Source organism: Podarcis gaigeae (genome assembly GCF_964106915.1).
Source record: "Podarcis gaigeae genome assembly, chromosome: 17".
NCBI classification, from domain to species: domain Eukaryota; kingdom Metazoa; phylum Chordata; class Lepidosauria; order Squamata; family Lacertidae; genus Podarcis; species Podarcis gaigeae.
Genome location: NC_139694.1, coordinates 38,740,067 through 38,757,252, shown reverse-complemented (window position 1 = coordinate 38,757,252; position 17,186 = coordinate 38,740,067). Strand labels below are relative to the sequence as shown.

The 17,186-nt window shown below is 48.8% G+C and overlaps 1 protein-coding gene across 8 annotated transcripts in view; it reads right to left on the bottom strand.

Moving 5' to 3' along the window:
• The window catches only part of FLNA (filamin A), an 80,635-nt gene that overhangs the window by 38,343 nt on the left and 25,106 nt on the right, over window positions 1-17,186 (bottom strand). For all 8 annotated transcript variants that reach the window (XM_083718049.1, XM_083718048.1, XM_083718052.1 and 5 more), the window contains exons 4-20: window positions 16,803-16,900; window positions 16,273-16,420; window positions 15,645-15,763; window positions 15,437-15,514; window positions 15,175-15,337; window positions 13,227-13,427; window positions 12,600-12,737; window positions 10,103-10,229; window positions 8,665-8,801; window positions 7,863-8,056; window positions 7,066-7,179; window positions 6,759-6,902; window positions 6,287-6,410; window positions 2,870-3,030; window positions 2,684-2,774; window positions 1,710-1,879; window positions 1,135-1,252 (exon numbers count right to left, since the gene is read on the bottom strand). In XM_083718049.1, the coding sequence (XP_083574175.1) occupies window positions 1,135-1,252; window positions 1,710-1,879; window positions 2,684-2,774; window positions 2,870-3,030; window positions 6,287-6,410; window positions 6,759-6,902; window positions 7,066-7,179; window positions 7,863-8,056; window positions 8,665-8,801; window positions 10,103-10,229; window positions 12,600-12,737; window positions 13,227-13,427; window positions 15,175-15,337; window positions 15,437-15,514; window positions 15,645-15,763; window positions 16,273-16,420; window positions 16,803-16,900 (2,325 nt within the window). The remainder of the gene's footprint in view (window positions 1-1,134; window positions 1,253-1,709; window positions 1,880-2,683; window positions 2,775-2,869; window positions 3,031-6,286; window positions 6,411-6,758; window positions 6,903-7,065; window positions 7,180-7,862; window positions 8,057-8,664; window positions 8,802-10,102; window positions 10,230-12,599; window positions 12,738-13,226; window positions 13,428-15,174; window positions 15,338-15,436; window positions 15,515-15,644; window positions 15,764-16,272; window positions 16,421-16,802; window positions 16,901-17,186) is intronic.

The following is a 17,186-nucleotide window of genomic DNA, read 5'->3' as shown; positions in this document are numbered from 1 at the left end:
GAGTGCTAGATGTGCTGCCGCCGCCATTTTGGGCAGAACTCTGTGTGTTTTAAGGGCAATGTGATTTGGCCCCAAGACTCAGGAAAGGTCCCACACTAGTTTTTATGGCTGTAAAAGTACATTTGCAAAAGTGAGTATGCTTGAAGGACAATGCCTCCTGGAACTCATAAACCCAAGACAGCAAGGAACAGAGCAAAACTATTCTACATTTGCTCTGCAAAATTGCAGGCCTGCAAAACCCTATTAATGCAAGACTTCTCAATGTGGACATTTCTTCTGAGCTGCCTGGATCTGCTTTGCAGGGGCCAAAACCTCCCAAGGGATGCTGGAACAGATGGGCTCTTGGTCTGATCCCAGAAGGCTTTACCAGCCCGCTGCAAACACTGGCTGTATTGTAATCCTCAAGGATTAAGTTGACATGGCCGACCTACTTCAGACAAGCCAATGACTGCAGAGAAACAGAGTAGACCTTTAAGTGTGTGATAGATCATTTTTTTATTAGGTGATTACCTTTTAATAATCTTTTTTTTCTAAAGAAACCCAACAAGGGTTGTGTAAACAGCAGCTGTACAGTTCAGGCATCACCCTCCTCCACATCTGGTGCCCTCCAGATGTTTTGGACTACAACATGGTTCGCCCCAAGCACATTGTAGTTGAAAACATCTGGAAAACACCAAGTTGGGGGAAGACTGAACTAGTTCAACTCAATCTTCATTTGAAAGGAGGGGGGCAGAGACAAACTAATTTAAGGGTGGGTTTAGATCAAATTATAACTTGTAGGAACACAATACCTTTACTAGAGCTATCTTACCTTATTCCCAAATTTGACTCTTGTGCTGCTTTTATAAAATTAGGCTTACTCTAATGAGCAAAGACTTTTACATTTTAAAGACATTTTCTTTGGGTATACCAGCCAAGAAAGACTGCAGCTTGAAATTTTGAACAGATGAAATAATAGAGGCATGCAGTGATGCAACCAGAGCCAGGATGACTTCACAAAGAGCCCGTCCTGTTACTACTGCAAAAATCTGGAGATCCATATGGCTGTTTTAAAAGCAGGTTTCTAGCCCTCATGCTGGCCAAAACTATGCTATAATGATGTCATAAATGCATTTAAGTCACTGGGATACATACTGTCGCCAAGTCCAGAGATCTTGATCTTGCCGAGGTCCAGGGTGGGTGCCACTCCCACACTGAAAGGGCTTTTGGGGATGTGGTCTCCTCCATATGTAACATTCACTCCAATGTTACCCTGAAAGTCAAGAACCATGACTGTCATCACTTAAAGACACCATTTTTGAGTGATAAAGAGACAGCCTTCTCCCGCCCCAAGCCACAGCCAAATCTAGTTTCTTACCTGAGTAGATTTTAAAGACTACTTTAACTGAGACTGTAAGCCTGTATCTGGACAGCAACTCCTCCCAACACTTAGCAAGGGCTCCTCCGCGAGGGGAGGGGGAGACCTTGCATACAGCACATCCGGGACAAGACTAGGCTAGAACACCAACCCTAAATGCAAGCCACAAACCATCCTATTTGCCTAAAGCTGCCACTCCAGGTTCCTCTTTCCTTGCTCTTATTAGGGTTTGAAGAACGCCAGATCCTAGCCGGCTTTGTGTATTCTGGGATGAAGTCTGCTACTGACTAAGAAATCTTGCCTCAGGGATAAGAGAGCCCTTAAGATCCCAGGTCTCCTCCCCATCACTCACCTGTTGCACAGGGGTGTATTTGACAGTATAAGTGTTGTCATGGTGGTCAATTATTTCAGAGTCTCTAACTGCCTCTCCTTTGGCCGGGCCAGTGAACTGGACATCCAGCTTAGCCTTGCCAGCTGCCTTTGTGTTGACTGTGAAGTAGGTTGGTTTGCCTATCTCCACACCTGTAGTGAAGGGAGGTGAAAGTTAAACAACTTTTCTAATAAGCTCCTTAGTACAATGCTTACCGAAACCCCCCCCCACCCCAATCATCCAGTTTAGGACACAAACCATTCGCCCAAAGCCACCTCTTGCCTAGGTTTGAGTTCTACCGATTTTGCAAATTGGGACACTCAATAAAATGCTTTTGTCAGCTGCCTTCAGCTGCCCATACTAGAGGTTCAGTATTCCCATTTCCTTCCTCACACCATCCACTCTTGACTTCCAAAGGGGTGGTTGAGGATTTCTTGCATGCAGCAAGAGATGGGACAACACTGGAGAGAGAATGCCCTTAGATGCCCTCTCCTCATAAACTTGAGAGAAACTTTGGACAGCAGAGGAAGGAAGGCCTGTAACCCAACCACAGCCCCTTCCCCACCATGTGACCTCCTGGGAGCATTCCCAATAATCCCTGGTTACGCGCAGGATCCTATCAGTATGGGAGGGAGGGATAGAAATGCTACTCAAGGAGTACTGAGGACTAACAAAGCCCCACCCCACCAAGGATTGATAAGTCATGCCCCCACTATTTGGCGGTCCATAACACAAGCACCGTCCTGGATCCAGAGTCATGCATACTTCTAAGTATGGGAATCAGTGGGTCTAAAGAGTTGGAGCTTCAAAGCTCCTGCACAAATTTTAAGAGAAACAGGTACCTTTGGGGGGAATTTTAGTCATCCTTGCTCTAGCTTAGGCTCCAAGGATCCCGATACCCAGCCATACAGTTCAGCCCCAATTCACCCCCATTTACAGAGCGTCCCCCAGCTCACCACTCCTGTTGAGTCCAGGTCCCTCGGCCTTGACTTTGCTGGCATCATGTGAGGGATCCACCTTGATTCTGATGGGGCTGGTGGGGGTGGCCTGCAGGTGAACATGAAGCAAGTGAAAACACTGCTTCCTACACCCTTGTTGCCTCCTCCCCACCCCCACCCTTCTGCAGTAAGAGGAGCTCTTACCTGGTCAGCAAAAAGCACCATAATGGTGTAGCTGCCAGCACCGCGGGGTGTATACTTGACTGTGAAGGTGTCATTGTCATTCCGAATGATGTCAAAGTCTATGTCTGCCTCTGCTGGGCCCACAACGCCTGGTGCACACTTGATGCCAATGCTCACGTCACCTTTTAGGAAGTAAAAAGTGGGAGTGAGACAGCAGCTTTAATTGGAACCCAGTTGCTTTATTATGGCCTTCCCAAAGGTGCAGCACAGAGATGCGGAAACTGTGGCCCTCCAGGTGGCATTTAACTTCCACTCCCATCAGCCCCAATCAAAACAGCTAGTGGTCAGGGAAGATGAGAGTTGTAGTCCAACATCACCATCTGCAGCAGCCTTTCTCAACCTGTGGGTCCCCAGATGTTGTTGAACTACAGCTCCCATCACCCCTAGTTAGCAAGGCCAGAGCTCAGGGATGATGGGAGTTGTAGTCCAACATCATCTGGGGACCCACAGGTTGAGACCTGCTGATCTGGAGGATCATGAGTTCCCTGTTCCTGGTGTAAAGGTAAAGGTAAAGGGACCCCTCACCATTAGGTCCAGTCGTGACCGACTCTGGGGTTGCGGCACTCATCTCGCTTTATTGGCCGAGGGAGCTGGCGTACAGCTTCCAGGTCATGTGGCCAGCATGACTAAGCCGCTTCTGGCGAACCAGAGCAGTGCACGGAAATGCTGTTCACCTTCCTGCCGGAGCCGTACCTATTTATCTATTTGCACTTTGATGTGCTTTCGAACTGCTAGGTTGGCAGGAGCAGGAACCAAGCAACGGGAGCTCACCCTGTTGCGGGGATTCAAACCGCCGACCTTCTGATCGGCAAGTCCTAGGCTCTATGGTTTAACCCACAGCGCCACGTGCATTCCTGGTGTAGCAGGTCTCTAATACTGAAGGCAACAGGTGGGTACTCAAGTAACACCTAGCTACTGACTGGCTCCAAAGGTTTGCAGCTGGAGTGGAGAGCAGGGAATCATCATAATCATTCTTGGCCTCTGATGGAGATGCAGTGTGAGATCATGACCTAAGGCAGCAGTACTATGAAACCTTGACCTGAAATTAAGCCCTATTGAACACAATAGGAAGTGATTCCAAGTAGTTTCAGGAGTCCACTGAAGTAGAGAGGAAGAGTCTTCATGACCAGGTTTCAGTTTGGCAACAGAGGCCAGCATTCTGTCCTATAGCATCCAGGCTTGCTGGGGTGTGGGCTGTGATTTCTGCAAGGGAGGGATATAGGTTTCTTGGCATCCTCCACAAACTATTATGCCCAGAACCCTTTGGGAAAACCCCAACTGTCAAAATGACAGCAAAGAAAATCTAGCAAGCCATACATGTCAATGGAGTGGGTAAATAACTCAAGGCACTTCTAGCTTCATATGCAACAATGCCCTTGTTGTGTCTCATGGACAGAGGAGCAGTCAGCAACTAACAGGGAAGAGGCCTTGAGGGAAAGAGAATGATGATAAAAACAAACAAGGACTGCTCATCTCATTGCCAATGACTGTTCAGGGACACACTTAAACAGTATTAGAGTGTGGCCTGACTCAGATCTAATGCAAGACAACAGTGAAGGAAGTTTAGCTATTATTTAGCATTGACATTGAAACAGATAAGGCACAGTTGATAGCTGTTGCTCCACTTTTGCAGGCCACTGTAGCTAGAAGGTGAAATGCCAAGCCGGGAGCAAAAGCAGATGTTTGGACGTCTGGAAGCCTTAAAGCATGTTTGGAGACCTTAAAGCCATGGTTTGGTGTGGCCCAAGCCAGGGGTGTACTGTGCCAGGGGTGCCATGGCCCCAGGCGCACAATTTTTGACCTCAGTGCTTCTCTCCACTCGCCAAGGATCCCCCCTAGCCAGGATCCCCTCTGCGCAGGCAGGCAGGCAGGCATCTCAGGGCAGCCTTGCTTTGCTCTGGCGGCGTTGGTGGTGAGGGTTGGGCTGGCAAGCGCTCTCCCCAGGTGCCGGCAACCAACGCTATGTCACTGGTCCAAGCACAATAGGGAGTGTTGGGGGTCAGGAGAAGCATGGCTCTTCCCTTTCTCCTTACTTCTCCCTCACCCTGCACTGTAGGATGTGTAGCCCTGGAGAGCCCTCCCAATTACAGGAACTCTAAAGGGTCAACGCTTCTAAACATTAAATGAGGCAGTAAGCAACAGCTATTAGGATACAAAAGGATCTGCTGAACTGGGCAATAAAGAAGGGAGCGGCTGATCTCTGCAGAGGGAGCAGGAACAGATTGCACAACTTTGTCTATTGTTTCCTTAGCTGTCAGCAGAAGAAGAGGGAGAGAGACCCTTCAATGAAAAATAGTTTCTTCTCTACTCCCACATAACTGACAATCCCCACCACTTGTAATTACTTGTAAGCCCACCCATCTGGCTGGGTTGCTCCAGCCACTCCAACAGAATATGAAGAACACACAATGCGGCAGACAAACTCTCATGCGAAGTGCAGCATCCTCTCTCCCCAATAGTAGGCAACATGTACAATGACACAAGCCGCTTATGGGGCCAGAAGGGCAGTGCTTCCAACATGGACACTCCACTTAGCCATTGGGGGCTAAAGCCACTGGGATATGTTTTAGAGGAGTCTCAAAAAAGGTAAAAAAAATACACAGAAGGGTAGCTGCGCCAGCTTGTTGGGAACAAATACAGTACAATGAAGTCTTGTGACAGTCTTTAGACAGACAGACATATTCATTATGGCATAAGCTTTTGTGGCTTCAAAGGATGAAAAGTGAATGGGTTTCAACTGACAGAATTTGTTACAGAGACTCTTGTTTTGCTATTTTAAAAGGTAGAGGCTGTAGGAAGGCCAGGGACAAGGACCTGGTGAAGCTCATTAGAGTTGGCCCAAGGACTCAGTTCCAGTTGCAGTTGTCCACACACAAAGAAAAGTAGTGCAAAGTCAGGAAACCACCACCTCAACAAGGCAGAGGGCTGCATCCTGGGCTCTGGGAAGGGAGCATCCCAGGACCCTCCTGCGACCTGCCCTGATCCCAGTAAGCAAGAAAAAACAGCCGAGTGGCCGGGGGGGGGGGGGTGTTTAAACAAATGGAGAGTGTAGGCGACTGGCAAGTTTGCCCTGCTCTCCATTTATTCTCTCACCCACTTGCATAGGTTGCGATTGTGTATGTAATGTGAGTGTAAGTTGTGGGCCCACTGTATATGGTCTCCATTCTGGAGCAGTGGGCCAGAGCAAGCCCCCTGCAGTTCTGGACACAGTGTCTTCCTCCAGAACGGAGCAACATCTGAGCTTCCCCCTCCAGCTCTGTTGGGGGGGCATCAACAGAAGACAACTAGCTTTATCAGAGCTGTGCTTCCAGCATGACCAGTCCTGCCCTGGGGCTTCTTGGCCTGGACTCCAGGTGACAGAAGCCCTTCTAGACTCACCCTGCCCAGCTTCTGCACAGTCCACTGTGAAGTAGGTTGGCTCGTGAGCCTTCAGGCCAGTCTTTGCCACACCAGGACCATACACTTTCACTTTGTTGGGGTGGCTGCCAGCGCCAACGTTGACCTAGAGTGAGAGACGGAAAAACAATGTGATGTAACATGTGATTAGTAATTTTAAAATCTACACAATAAAGCCCAGTAAGACTCTGCACACAGACAGCTATAGTCTACACCTGACCTAGCTATCTGCTTGCAAGGGAAAATAAGTTTATTTAGCTACTTGGTAAGGGAAAGACACAAAAGAGGACAAAGTTGGAAGGGTCCCTGATGATTATCTAGTGCAACCCCCTGCAATGCAGGAATATACAACCTTAGTGTTATCAGCACCACGCTCTAACCAACTAAGCTATCCATCCGTCCTTTGCTCTCAGAGTGTGATTTGGGGGCAGGGTGGAATACAGAGAACACCAACCCTGTAGGGACTGTTGGGGATGTTGACTCCGCCCCACGACACCATCGCTGTGTGCTTTACGGGCTTCTTGGGCAGGTAGGAGCAGCTGTAGGTGCCATTGCCATTGTCCTTCACAGAGACATCCACAGGGGATCCTTCAGAGTCCTGCAATGGAGAAACAAAAACAGGAGCAGCTTAGCATCCAGCACACATCCTTAGTAGTCCTCTGTGGTAAGATCAGCATTCTGGAAGCCTCTTCTCCCATTCTTCATAGCGACAGCACAAGATAAAGCTATGCCCCCTCCGTAGCACAAGCGCCAAGCCTCACCTGTACTTGCACCTTGAGAGGAGCCTTTCCACCACTCTTGGCATCTACTGTGAACTCAGCTGGCTTGTTGACTGCAACGCCCGTTTTCTCCAGGCCTGGACCATGGGCTTTGACCTGGAGAGGGGTTGGAAGAGAGGTGTGAACTCCAAAAGCAACTTCTGCACAGTTAGAACACACTGCACTGGTCATCATAAGGTTTACAGCTAAAAAATGGTGGGTGGGGGTCCCTTCATTCAGCAGGAGTGGCTGGAGCATGGACACAACACTTGAGGTTGTGAGAGCTGTGCCAAGCACACAACTCCATGCTGGAAATGTTTTTTGGGGATGCTACTCCCACGTAGCTTGAGCTAGTCTTGCACAATTCCCATCTGGAGCACTTGGTGGTGGGGAGAAGAACAGCAGAACCCCACTGGCTGACAGCAAATCAAAATAAAAGTTGAGTTTGCCAAAATGGACAATGTGCTTGAAGACCTTTTTTCTACCATTGCCACTCCTCAACCAGAAGCACCACTCAGCCCTTCCCTTAACTGTGACCTCCAACTACCCCAAGCTCTTCCACAGTCATAAGGCCTAAAACCTTTACAACCAAGATCAGCTTTCCAACAATGCATATGCTCACACCAGGAAGAGCAGTTGGCAAGACACTTCTACGGACGCGGCCGTGACGAGCTCTCAAGCCACCAACATGGGCCAGTTACTGGTTCTCAGTTCTGCTTCCCTCATAGCATTATACATAGACACACAAGAGTGCCAGGATGCACCATCCCAAAAGGAGTCTCCTTCATGCAGACACTTACCTTCTCTGGGTAGAAGTCCTTGGGAGCAGCTTTGATTTCCGCCATGAAGGGGCTGAGCTTGATGTCTTCGTTGTTGCAGAGCACATGGACTGCATATTCGCCTGGCTCCTGGGGCCAATAGCGCACATTGCAGGAGCCATCGCCCTTGTCATCACACTCAATCTTGGCCTGTGAGGGACCCTCCACAGAGAAGCCTGCCAGGAGCACATGCAGAACCAGGCATTAGTTCACAGTTAAACCAACACTCGGAAATGCCTATCCTAGCCACTAGACAACAGTTACGTTATCCTGAAGACTGCAGATGCTTGTATTTAGCTTAAACACTGATAGCAGTCTAAGGCTGACTACTAATCCTACACGGGTTCTGAAGGCTGCTTAGAACCAAATGAAAGTCAGTTAAACAATTTTTGAATACACAGACAAGGTAAAAGTAAAAAAGGTGGCTAAACAAAGCTCCACCTAAGCAAAGGCCTTAAACTGCCCAAGGCGACTGCAGCTGAAGGGGCAGGTGGGCTTCCTCAGGCAAAGAGATCCCAGGTAAGGATGTTACTGGTTCCCTGACTGTCCCTTTTCCCTGATCACCAAGTCATACCGTCCAGGAACCTGGAGGCTCCATTTAGCGTCAAGGCCAATGCTGACTGAGAAGCGCGTCCTTCAGAAATCTGTTTGAGCTTTGGAGCTATCTAAGCTAGGAGGCCACCACACCGTGACAATGAATTCCCCAAGTCAGTTACGCATTGTGTAAACACCAATCCCATAAACGCCAAGCCACTTCCGCTCCTCTCCCAACTTTGCCGGTTACCTAGCGTGCCAACGTCATCACCAATGGCTTCCACCACGAAATCAGCAGACTTGCCGACCACGCCTCCTTCCAGGCCTGGCCCCCAGGCCCGCACCTTCTGGTTTGTACATTCCGTTCCCACTTTTACCTCAAATGGGCTAAAAAGGAAAAAAAAAAAGCGGGGGGGGGGGGGGAGAATAAAACACATTAATGTTCGATCTCAGCCTTAAGATAAAATGGATTATTTTAACAGGCCGATTTGCTAATGAAACTTGTCTGCTCCAGTTTGCTCCAGCAGTGCAGCTAGCACACTTGCAATGCATCACATGAGGAGGTATCAGACTGCAGAACAAGAAAGCTGCAGGAGGCCAGCCCTATCATTTGGTAGCCAGCTGGTTTTGTGTGTCACAAAAGGACTGCAAATGGTTAATTTATTACAGCTAAGTTGTACACTGCCAGGGAAAGAAGGAGTGGCCCTTGTGGGATTTTCTGCCTCTGGTGCCAAAACAGCTTGGCTGATTGAGCACTTAGGCTTGGAGGCGGAGTCATCAATTGCTCCACTTAAGCAGCAAATGCCTTGGTCAGGCCGTGTGCACTATTGCTGTGATTGGACAGCCACCCATCCCCAAAAATACAACAGGTCCCTAATTAAGTCCTACCTAGTCTGTTTGCCTAGTTATAAATCTCTCGAGTAGCAGATTGTGTTTGCCCCTCTCACCCCTCAGGGGAACCGTGCAAAACATTGGAACATCTGTAAGTCTGCAGGCTGAAAGAGAACACTCATTCCCCCAGAAGAGGAGACATACTGCACCAATGCTAGATCTCCACCCCCTCTGGAAGCCATGCCGGCTCTCCTGTTGGTTAACTGGAACCAAAGCCCCAATCTGCTCTGTTTTTAAGTGTATTTTACCTAGGATTTTAGTTGTGTGGTCTGTTTATTTTACTTGTTTCTTACATTTATTAAATTTGTACACCACCCTTCATCCAAAGCTCCCAGGGTGGTTCACAGCATGTTAGTTGCTTTTTTCATGGAAACATGAATTTCATGGAAAAGTGAATTATTAAGCAAAGATTTCAACCAAGTATAAAAAACCAAAACCAGATCAGAAACCTAAACACACACCAGTAAGATATAAAAAGACAGGTCTAGAAGATGAGCAAGGAAGATGCAACAAATGGGCGGAAATAAAAGTTTTTGCCTGTTGCCATAAACTAATAAGGTGTTTGGGGACCTCTATTTAGGACTGAAAAGTAGTATCTAAATTATTATTCAAATATAAATGAAATGAAAACTCTATGGCTGAGACCATCTATGCTAGAAAGATCAAGGCAAGGAAGAGATTCAAGGCACCCCTTTAACTCATAGTATCTCTCTGAGTCTCAGCAAGCATCCCCTCCCTCCTCTCTTTCAGATGGAAATAGTTCCCCCCCCCCCTTCCCCAGCCTTCCAGCTTCTTACCTGCGGGGGATATGCTGCCCACCCCAAGTGATTGTGACTGTGTAGTTGCCAGGAACTGTGGGGTAGTACTCAAAACCATACACCCCATCACCCAGGTCCTTCTGCTTGACACGTTCCTCAAGTCCTTCTGTGGGAAGAGATTGTGGTGGTTGAGGGCGGAAGGAACTTCACAACATACAGAAAAAGCAAAACAAAACCCATATACCTGCCAGTTACATATTACCAAGGAAGATCATGCGTGCATGCCCTCACCTTGCAGAAGATTAGCCAATGAGTTCTTGTACATCATGTTTATCACAAGTCTCAGCACGGCTCCCAGGGAGAGCTACTAGGGTCAAATGCCCACTGGGTCCATGAAGCACACGGAATATACCTGATCTCAGTCACTATCCCAGTCTTACTCCCAAATAATAGAGGACAAAAAGGAGGATTCAACTCTTATGCACACTATTCTGAGCACCCTGGAGGGAAGGCAAGAGAATACAATTGGGAATGCTGCCAAGAACAAGTATAGGTTGCCACTGGGAGTGCTTCACAGGTGGAAGAACATCTGCTCTGCATGCATGCATGCAGGTCCCTAGTTCAAATTCTGGTGTCTCCAGGGATGCCCTGTCTAAAATCCTGGCGAGTCACTGCCCGTCAGTTCAGACCAGGGGTGGGGAACCTCTGGCTCATGGGCGAAATCTGTCCTACCAGGCCATTTCCCCAAAGCATGCCCACCTGCCCACACCTGACACCATATGCAATGTCAGGTGTGAGGCAGGTAAAGACTCAGCTAGATTTCCTGCAGAAAGCGGGACTGAACTCTAGCACATCAGCTAATGTGCAGGGGGTTCAATCACACTTGACCGCTATCTCCCTTCGCTCCTGCTGGTCAACTTTGACAGGTTCGCCCACAGGGTTTGGTCAAAAAGATTCCCCACCCCTGGCTAGACAATATTGAGCTAAAGGAACCAGCAGCTTCTTCCCATCCTCACATTGGCAAGGAGATGGGGCTGGTGGGTGGGACTCTGGTCTCCCCCCACCCTGGTGCCCATTTGCATTCAATTCCCCCACACTTCTCTAGTAACTGCAGCCCTTACTTACACCAAAGCCCCATGGAAGGGGCCTGGATCAAAACACTGACACACAGCTGCAACCAGCTTAAGTACAGCTTGCGTTTGGCAGCTCCAAAGAGTCCTGGATGTCGTAACATTATACTGCGCTCTGCTCCCCACCACCGACAAACCCAGGCATCCCTTGAGGGCTCTTTGCAGGCTGGGAGAGATCTTCAGCTCCGACAAATGTCTCAGGCTCCGGAAGTCTGCCTGGGGCCTAGTTACCCAACCTCTGCTCTGAATGCTTGCGGTTTGAACCCAGGGTTAGAACTGTCAAAATCCAGCTCCTCCATCATTCACATACCTCTCTGCATTGCAGCAGCCTCTCCTTCCAGCCCAGACAAGAACCCAATTATGTTTTCTACAGTGGTTTGTGGCTCTGCTTGCCCCGCCATGACTCCACAACAGCCACTCCATTTACTGCTTTGCTTCCTCGCCTCAGCACATTTCCATGCTTGCACAAAGTACAAATGCCACCAACAGCCCCTCCTATAGACCAATTACACTTGTACCAGAAGAACTTCCTGCTGTAAAACCCAAGAATTTTAAAACAGCCCATGGGCAAGCAAGCACAATTGATAGCTTCTTAGGCTTCAAAGAGATTCTAGAGCTTGCCATGTCTGAGAGTCAGTGGAGCCCAAATCACCACGTCCCCATCAATGGATGCTCCAGCACAGCAGAAGCCACAGCCTCCTGTGCAATCAGCCTGTTCTCCCATTGGTAATAACTCTGCAGCCATGTTAGAAACCGAGTTATGAAGGCTAGGAGCTAAATGGCACCTTAAACCTAGGTTATGGGCGCAACAAAGGAATGGCTAAGCACACTTTTTTATAACAATACAAAGCTGAAGATGGCCTAGTCCTTCCCCTGCCCACCCCCTAATATTCTTAAGAGGGTCTCTTCTCCAGTCTTCAGAGAGTAGCAGGAAGTGAGGAGGCAGAAAAAAGTCCTCCTTTCTTTCCACTCCACAGTTTTAATCTGAAGTCTTAGGCACAGTTCTGCGCCCAGAGCTCAGAAACCTCTCGCACTAATGTAATTCCCTGTCACAAAATGTGCTTAGAACAATGGGTGTTTTGAACACTGCTCTGCAGTTTCTTCATGTTCCCCAAACAGATCTGCGCATGCACTAGCCAGATGGGCTTTGCAGTGTACTGCTTGCCTTCCAAAGGGGCATTACCACACAAGCTAGGGGTCTGCTTTAAGACATGTGCAGCAGTTGCACCCCGAATGCCTCTGAGCCTATGCAAAGTGTCATCAGGCTTCCAACATTTCCCACACAGAGTAATTAGACTATAGCACTTCCAGGCCAAAAGGCAGAGCTTCTGGGTTAAGTGCAAATCCCACCCTCCCATGTCTGAAACACAGAGGGTGGGGAAGAGAAACACACACACTGGACTTACTTGGGCCTTTTATTGTCACTTTGAGCTCTCCGCTGCCAGCGCCTTTTGTGTAGACCTTGAAATCTGCTGTCTCCTTCACTCGGACACCTTTGGGCTGAAGGCCTCGACCCACGGCCCGGCAGGCATTTGGGTTGCATGCTGTAGCAGCAGAGAGAGGGTGAGCGTCCCTATCGAGTCCAAGTAGAACTCCAATTTTCCCAACTGGGTGGGTCTTTGCCATCATTAACACACCAGGTATTCAACTAGCTCCACCCATGAGAGGGAGGCCGGATCTCAAGCCCATAGACTGCTCCCCTGGACAGAAGCAACATGCACCCTTGCCACAGGTCCCCACCCACACCTGCCAAGAGTGAAATACCATTGGCCCTGGATCCAGGCGCCGAGCAGCTGGGAGGAGATGAGTGCCAGCAGAGATCCAGGGAGATGGCTCTTCAGAGGAAGAGAGGACAGAGCAGAGGAGAGCTGGGCCAGGACAGGTGGAGGTAGGCAGAGAGGAGAGGAGAAGCGTTAGGAGCAGAACAAAGAACCACCCCCCTTCTGGTCACAAAGAGGAAACCAAGCAGCAGCAGTGGTGTTAAGGTTAAAAGAGACCCCACCAACAAGCCCCGTGCCAGATGGGAGACTCACCCTGGCCAATGGTGACCGTATATGGGCTGCGGGGGATGGGGATGCCCCCAAAGGTGATGTAGATGGTGTAGGTGCCCTCCAGAGTGGGCTTGTAGGTGCAGCGGTAGGTGCTATTGCCTTTATCCTCCAGCTGCTGCTCCACTGTCCCTTTCTTGCCAGTCGGATCTTGGATGATTACCTCAATTTCCCCAACACCAGCACCTGGGGGGAGGGATTAGGGTAAGGTGAAGAGAGACAGGTGTTAGGTGGAGATAATGCATGCGACCTTAAGTATTCAATTACAGGAAGGCCTTTGATCTGGACCAAGAACACAGCAATGAGTTTCCAGGGAAAAGATTAAGCCCTGCACATTTTCTGTCGTTAGCAGTGCTATGCAAGAGAAACATTATCCAAGTTTTGCTTGCTCTATTTAATTTACGTAGGAATTGCAGGTTTCTTGGGGCAGCATTTTAAGAACAGAATTCAAGTGCTATTTATACTACATCCCTATCTTCCATGCTTAGTGCACCCTGTAGCCATGCACCTAGCAATTAAAGACATTTAAGAGCAGCCTTAAAGTTTGTTTGCAGCTTCTTTCTAGCTAGTGGAGAAAACACCACCATGTCCCCAAGTTAAAACTTCGCTATGTTTCAGCCTTTGGTAACAGACCCATTTCTGAAAGCAAAGAAATGGAAGATTTGTTTGCTACAGTTACTGTGGGCTGCAAGTTATGCTCTACTTAGCACTGGATAGGCTTCAGCTAGGATTTAGTGGGAGACCTTTCATGCTTGGAAGATGAGGCCAACAATTCAGACAGACTTGCTTAGGCAGCAACTAGTCTGGAAGCAAAGGTACTCATCTTCAGCCTCAAGAGTTTAGAGGAGACTGTTCTAACATCCAGCTATAAATAAAAACGAAACGCCAAGACAAGAGACCAATTGTTTGCAAAGGGCTGTTGGGACAAGGAAGTTGCCTTTTGCCTGAAGGGAGAAGAGCCGAGACTTTCAAGGCAGGCAAGGAGAGAGGGTGACATTCCTGGATAAGAGAATCAAGGATGACTGATCTCAAAGCAAGCTCTACTGTGTACTCTGAATCATTGTTTTGTTTCATATCCTGCCACGTTGAATACAATATTACTCAGGGCAGTTCTGAATTCACAATTACACATATGAAAGTTAAGAATACGTGGAATCATTGAACTGTATATTCCTAATATAAATGTCTGATCATTCTGCCTCCTCCTCTACGGCATGCTGAAGCAACAGGCATAAACTTCACCACAATGTTGACCAACTAAGGCCTGGACAGCAGGAGCAGAAAGCAGTTCCTCCAGCCACAGCCTACCTTGAAGGAGTCACAGTGGGGCTGTTAAGCCAACTAAGCTTCCCTCCTCCACAGACAGCCTTAGGCAAGCTACTCACTCACAATCTCTTCCTTTTGGTATTCTCTGTAATCCTCCCAACAATCTTATGTGAAGCACTGGACACTCAGAAATGCTATGTGTAGCCTGACTTGTTCCCAGCTTGGAAGCCCACTGGCCCAGAGCTGTTAGTCTCTGAAGACAGGTTGCTTTGACAAGCAACTCCGAAAGCAGGAGAGCTAGAAAGGTTCCACTTTGGCGAGAAATTGAAGCCTCCAACACAATTACTCAGTTCATAGTGAGAAAAGTTCTCCAACAACAGTTTATTCATTGCCAACAATTCAGGTGTCCCCAACACAGTACTCCCTCCCCCCCCCAGTGTTGCTGGACTGCAGTTCCCATCCTCTGACCATTAGGGCCAAGAATGCTGGGGCTGATGGGAGCTGTGGTCCTAGAATGCACCAGGTTGGGGAACAGTGGCTAAACTATTTATAACAAGTTTCTAAGAAACCAGCCAACTACGTCATTTGCTTTCAAGCTGCATCCAGGCTTCAGCTGGCCAAACCCTTCCACCCTCTCAGAACCAGCACCCCGCCCCCATCCACTGACCAGCAGTGAAGATCTCAAAGTAGGTGGTCTTGTTGGCAATGTTGCCCACAGGCTCCAGGCCAGGACCCTGGGCAGTGACCTTGCTGGCATCCCCATGCGATTTGTCCACATTCACCTCAAAGGGGCTCTTGGCAATGTGCTGCCCAGCAAACAGTACCGTCACCTGGAGCAAAAAGTGAAGGTCGTCAAATGTTGATCACTGAGATGAAGGCCCAGTTCCAGAATTCTCTCCCAATCACCTACACGATATACAGACTCTTACCTTGTGGATTCCTGTCACCTTTGGCACATACCACACAGAGAACGTCCGGTTCTTGTCATTGTTGGCAATGACCTTCGCCTTGAGGACAGACAGAGGAAGTTCAGTAGTGGTTGCCATTGTACAACCCACCCAAAACACCCCCCATAACTCTTCCACCTCAATGCCTGTCCATCCAGACCTCTAAGGACACACTCCCAGGGGGACTCACTTCTTCCCGATGTCCAGCAGGGTCCTCCACATAGACTAGCACTTCTCCCTGGCCAGCACTGATCGTTTCAACGGTGAACTCTGCCTTCTTCTTCACCATGTTGCCTGTGGGCTCAATGCCTGTGAAATGATCAGACACAGTAGTAACTGTACTACCCTCTGGCCCGTGACGCCATCAACTTGTACAGCAGTGGTTCTAGCATCACCTCCACTGTACAGCCTGGATGACCTCAGGAAAGCCCATACATGCTAGCTGGAGCTGATGGGAGCACCACAGAGATGGTACAGAGCAAACCATCACAAGATAATCACAGGGTTTGCAAGGAAGAGGTTAAAAAAGCATACAAACACCTTTAAGTCAAGCCCTATGAGGCAGCTATTCTATTCACGACACCCTGGGTCCCCAGAGATTGTTGGGCTACTACTCCCATCATCCCATTGGCTAAAATAGCAGGATTATGAAAGCGGCAGTCCAACCACATCTGGGGACCCTAGGTTGAAGAACGCCGTCCTAGGAAAGATCCCTTGTCAACACCCACCTGCCCCCACTGTGGTCAATCTCCCAATTGTTTAAGAAGTCCTCTGCACACATGTAACCCCAAGCCTTTACCACCTGTTCCTGGACTCACCTGGGCCATAAGCTCTGGCTTTCTTGGGGTTCAGTTTGGGCCTAAGGGGGGCTCCTGGCTTTAGCTTAGCTTTGGGGAACTGGGAGAGGTATGTCATGACCGAGTGCTCATCAACATTGGGGTCCACAATCTCTTCAGGAGTGATCACCTACAGAGGAAAGAAGGCAAATAGCTGGAGACAGCAAAGAAGAGGCAAGTTTACCTCTCACATGCCAGGAGTCAAGTACAGAGCAGGCACAGGATGCATCCTCCCAAGAAACCCAGTGCTTGTTTTTCAAAAAGCAGACTTCTAGCCCTGAAGGCTGCAGAGGGGGCCCTAGAATGTAACTATTTTAAGCATTTCTGGGAAATCTAAGCAGCATCCTGGGGTGGGGGGTCAAGGGATAACACACCTTCGGACTCTACATTGCTCACTTGCCCCTGGCCATAACTGGAAGCAGTAAACACTTTTGCCAATACACCTACCCATAGCAGAGTTCAGCTTAACACAAAGTTCTGTATAGCACAGACCAAGTATCTGTGCTGCTTACCTGTGGGATGCCCAGCCAGTCATCCGCTTGCTGCATGGCCTCCCGGGCATTGTTGACAGGTTTGCTAGCATCCCACGAATCCCAGTCAGGGCACAGACCTATTTGAGAGAGAGTCCCATCTCTTTGTCAGTCACACACAGTAAGTAGTAACACTTCCTCCATACAGATCTCTGGAACAGTGCTCTGGGGCACTGTAGCATCCGTCCACAACATAAGGTAGAAATAAAGCCAAAGGAGCCGGCATCCAACACAGGCATCCCAAACCCTCAGCGGAATATTAGACCCAGGGCCAAGATGGAGTTGGCATCAATGACAAGGATAACCAATGCTGGTGCCCTCCAGATGATGATGTACTCCAACTCCCATCAGCCCCAGCCAGCATGG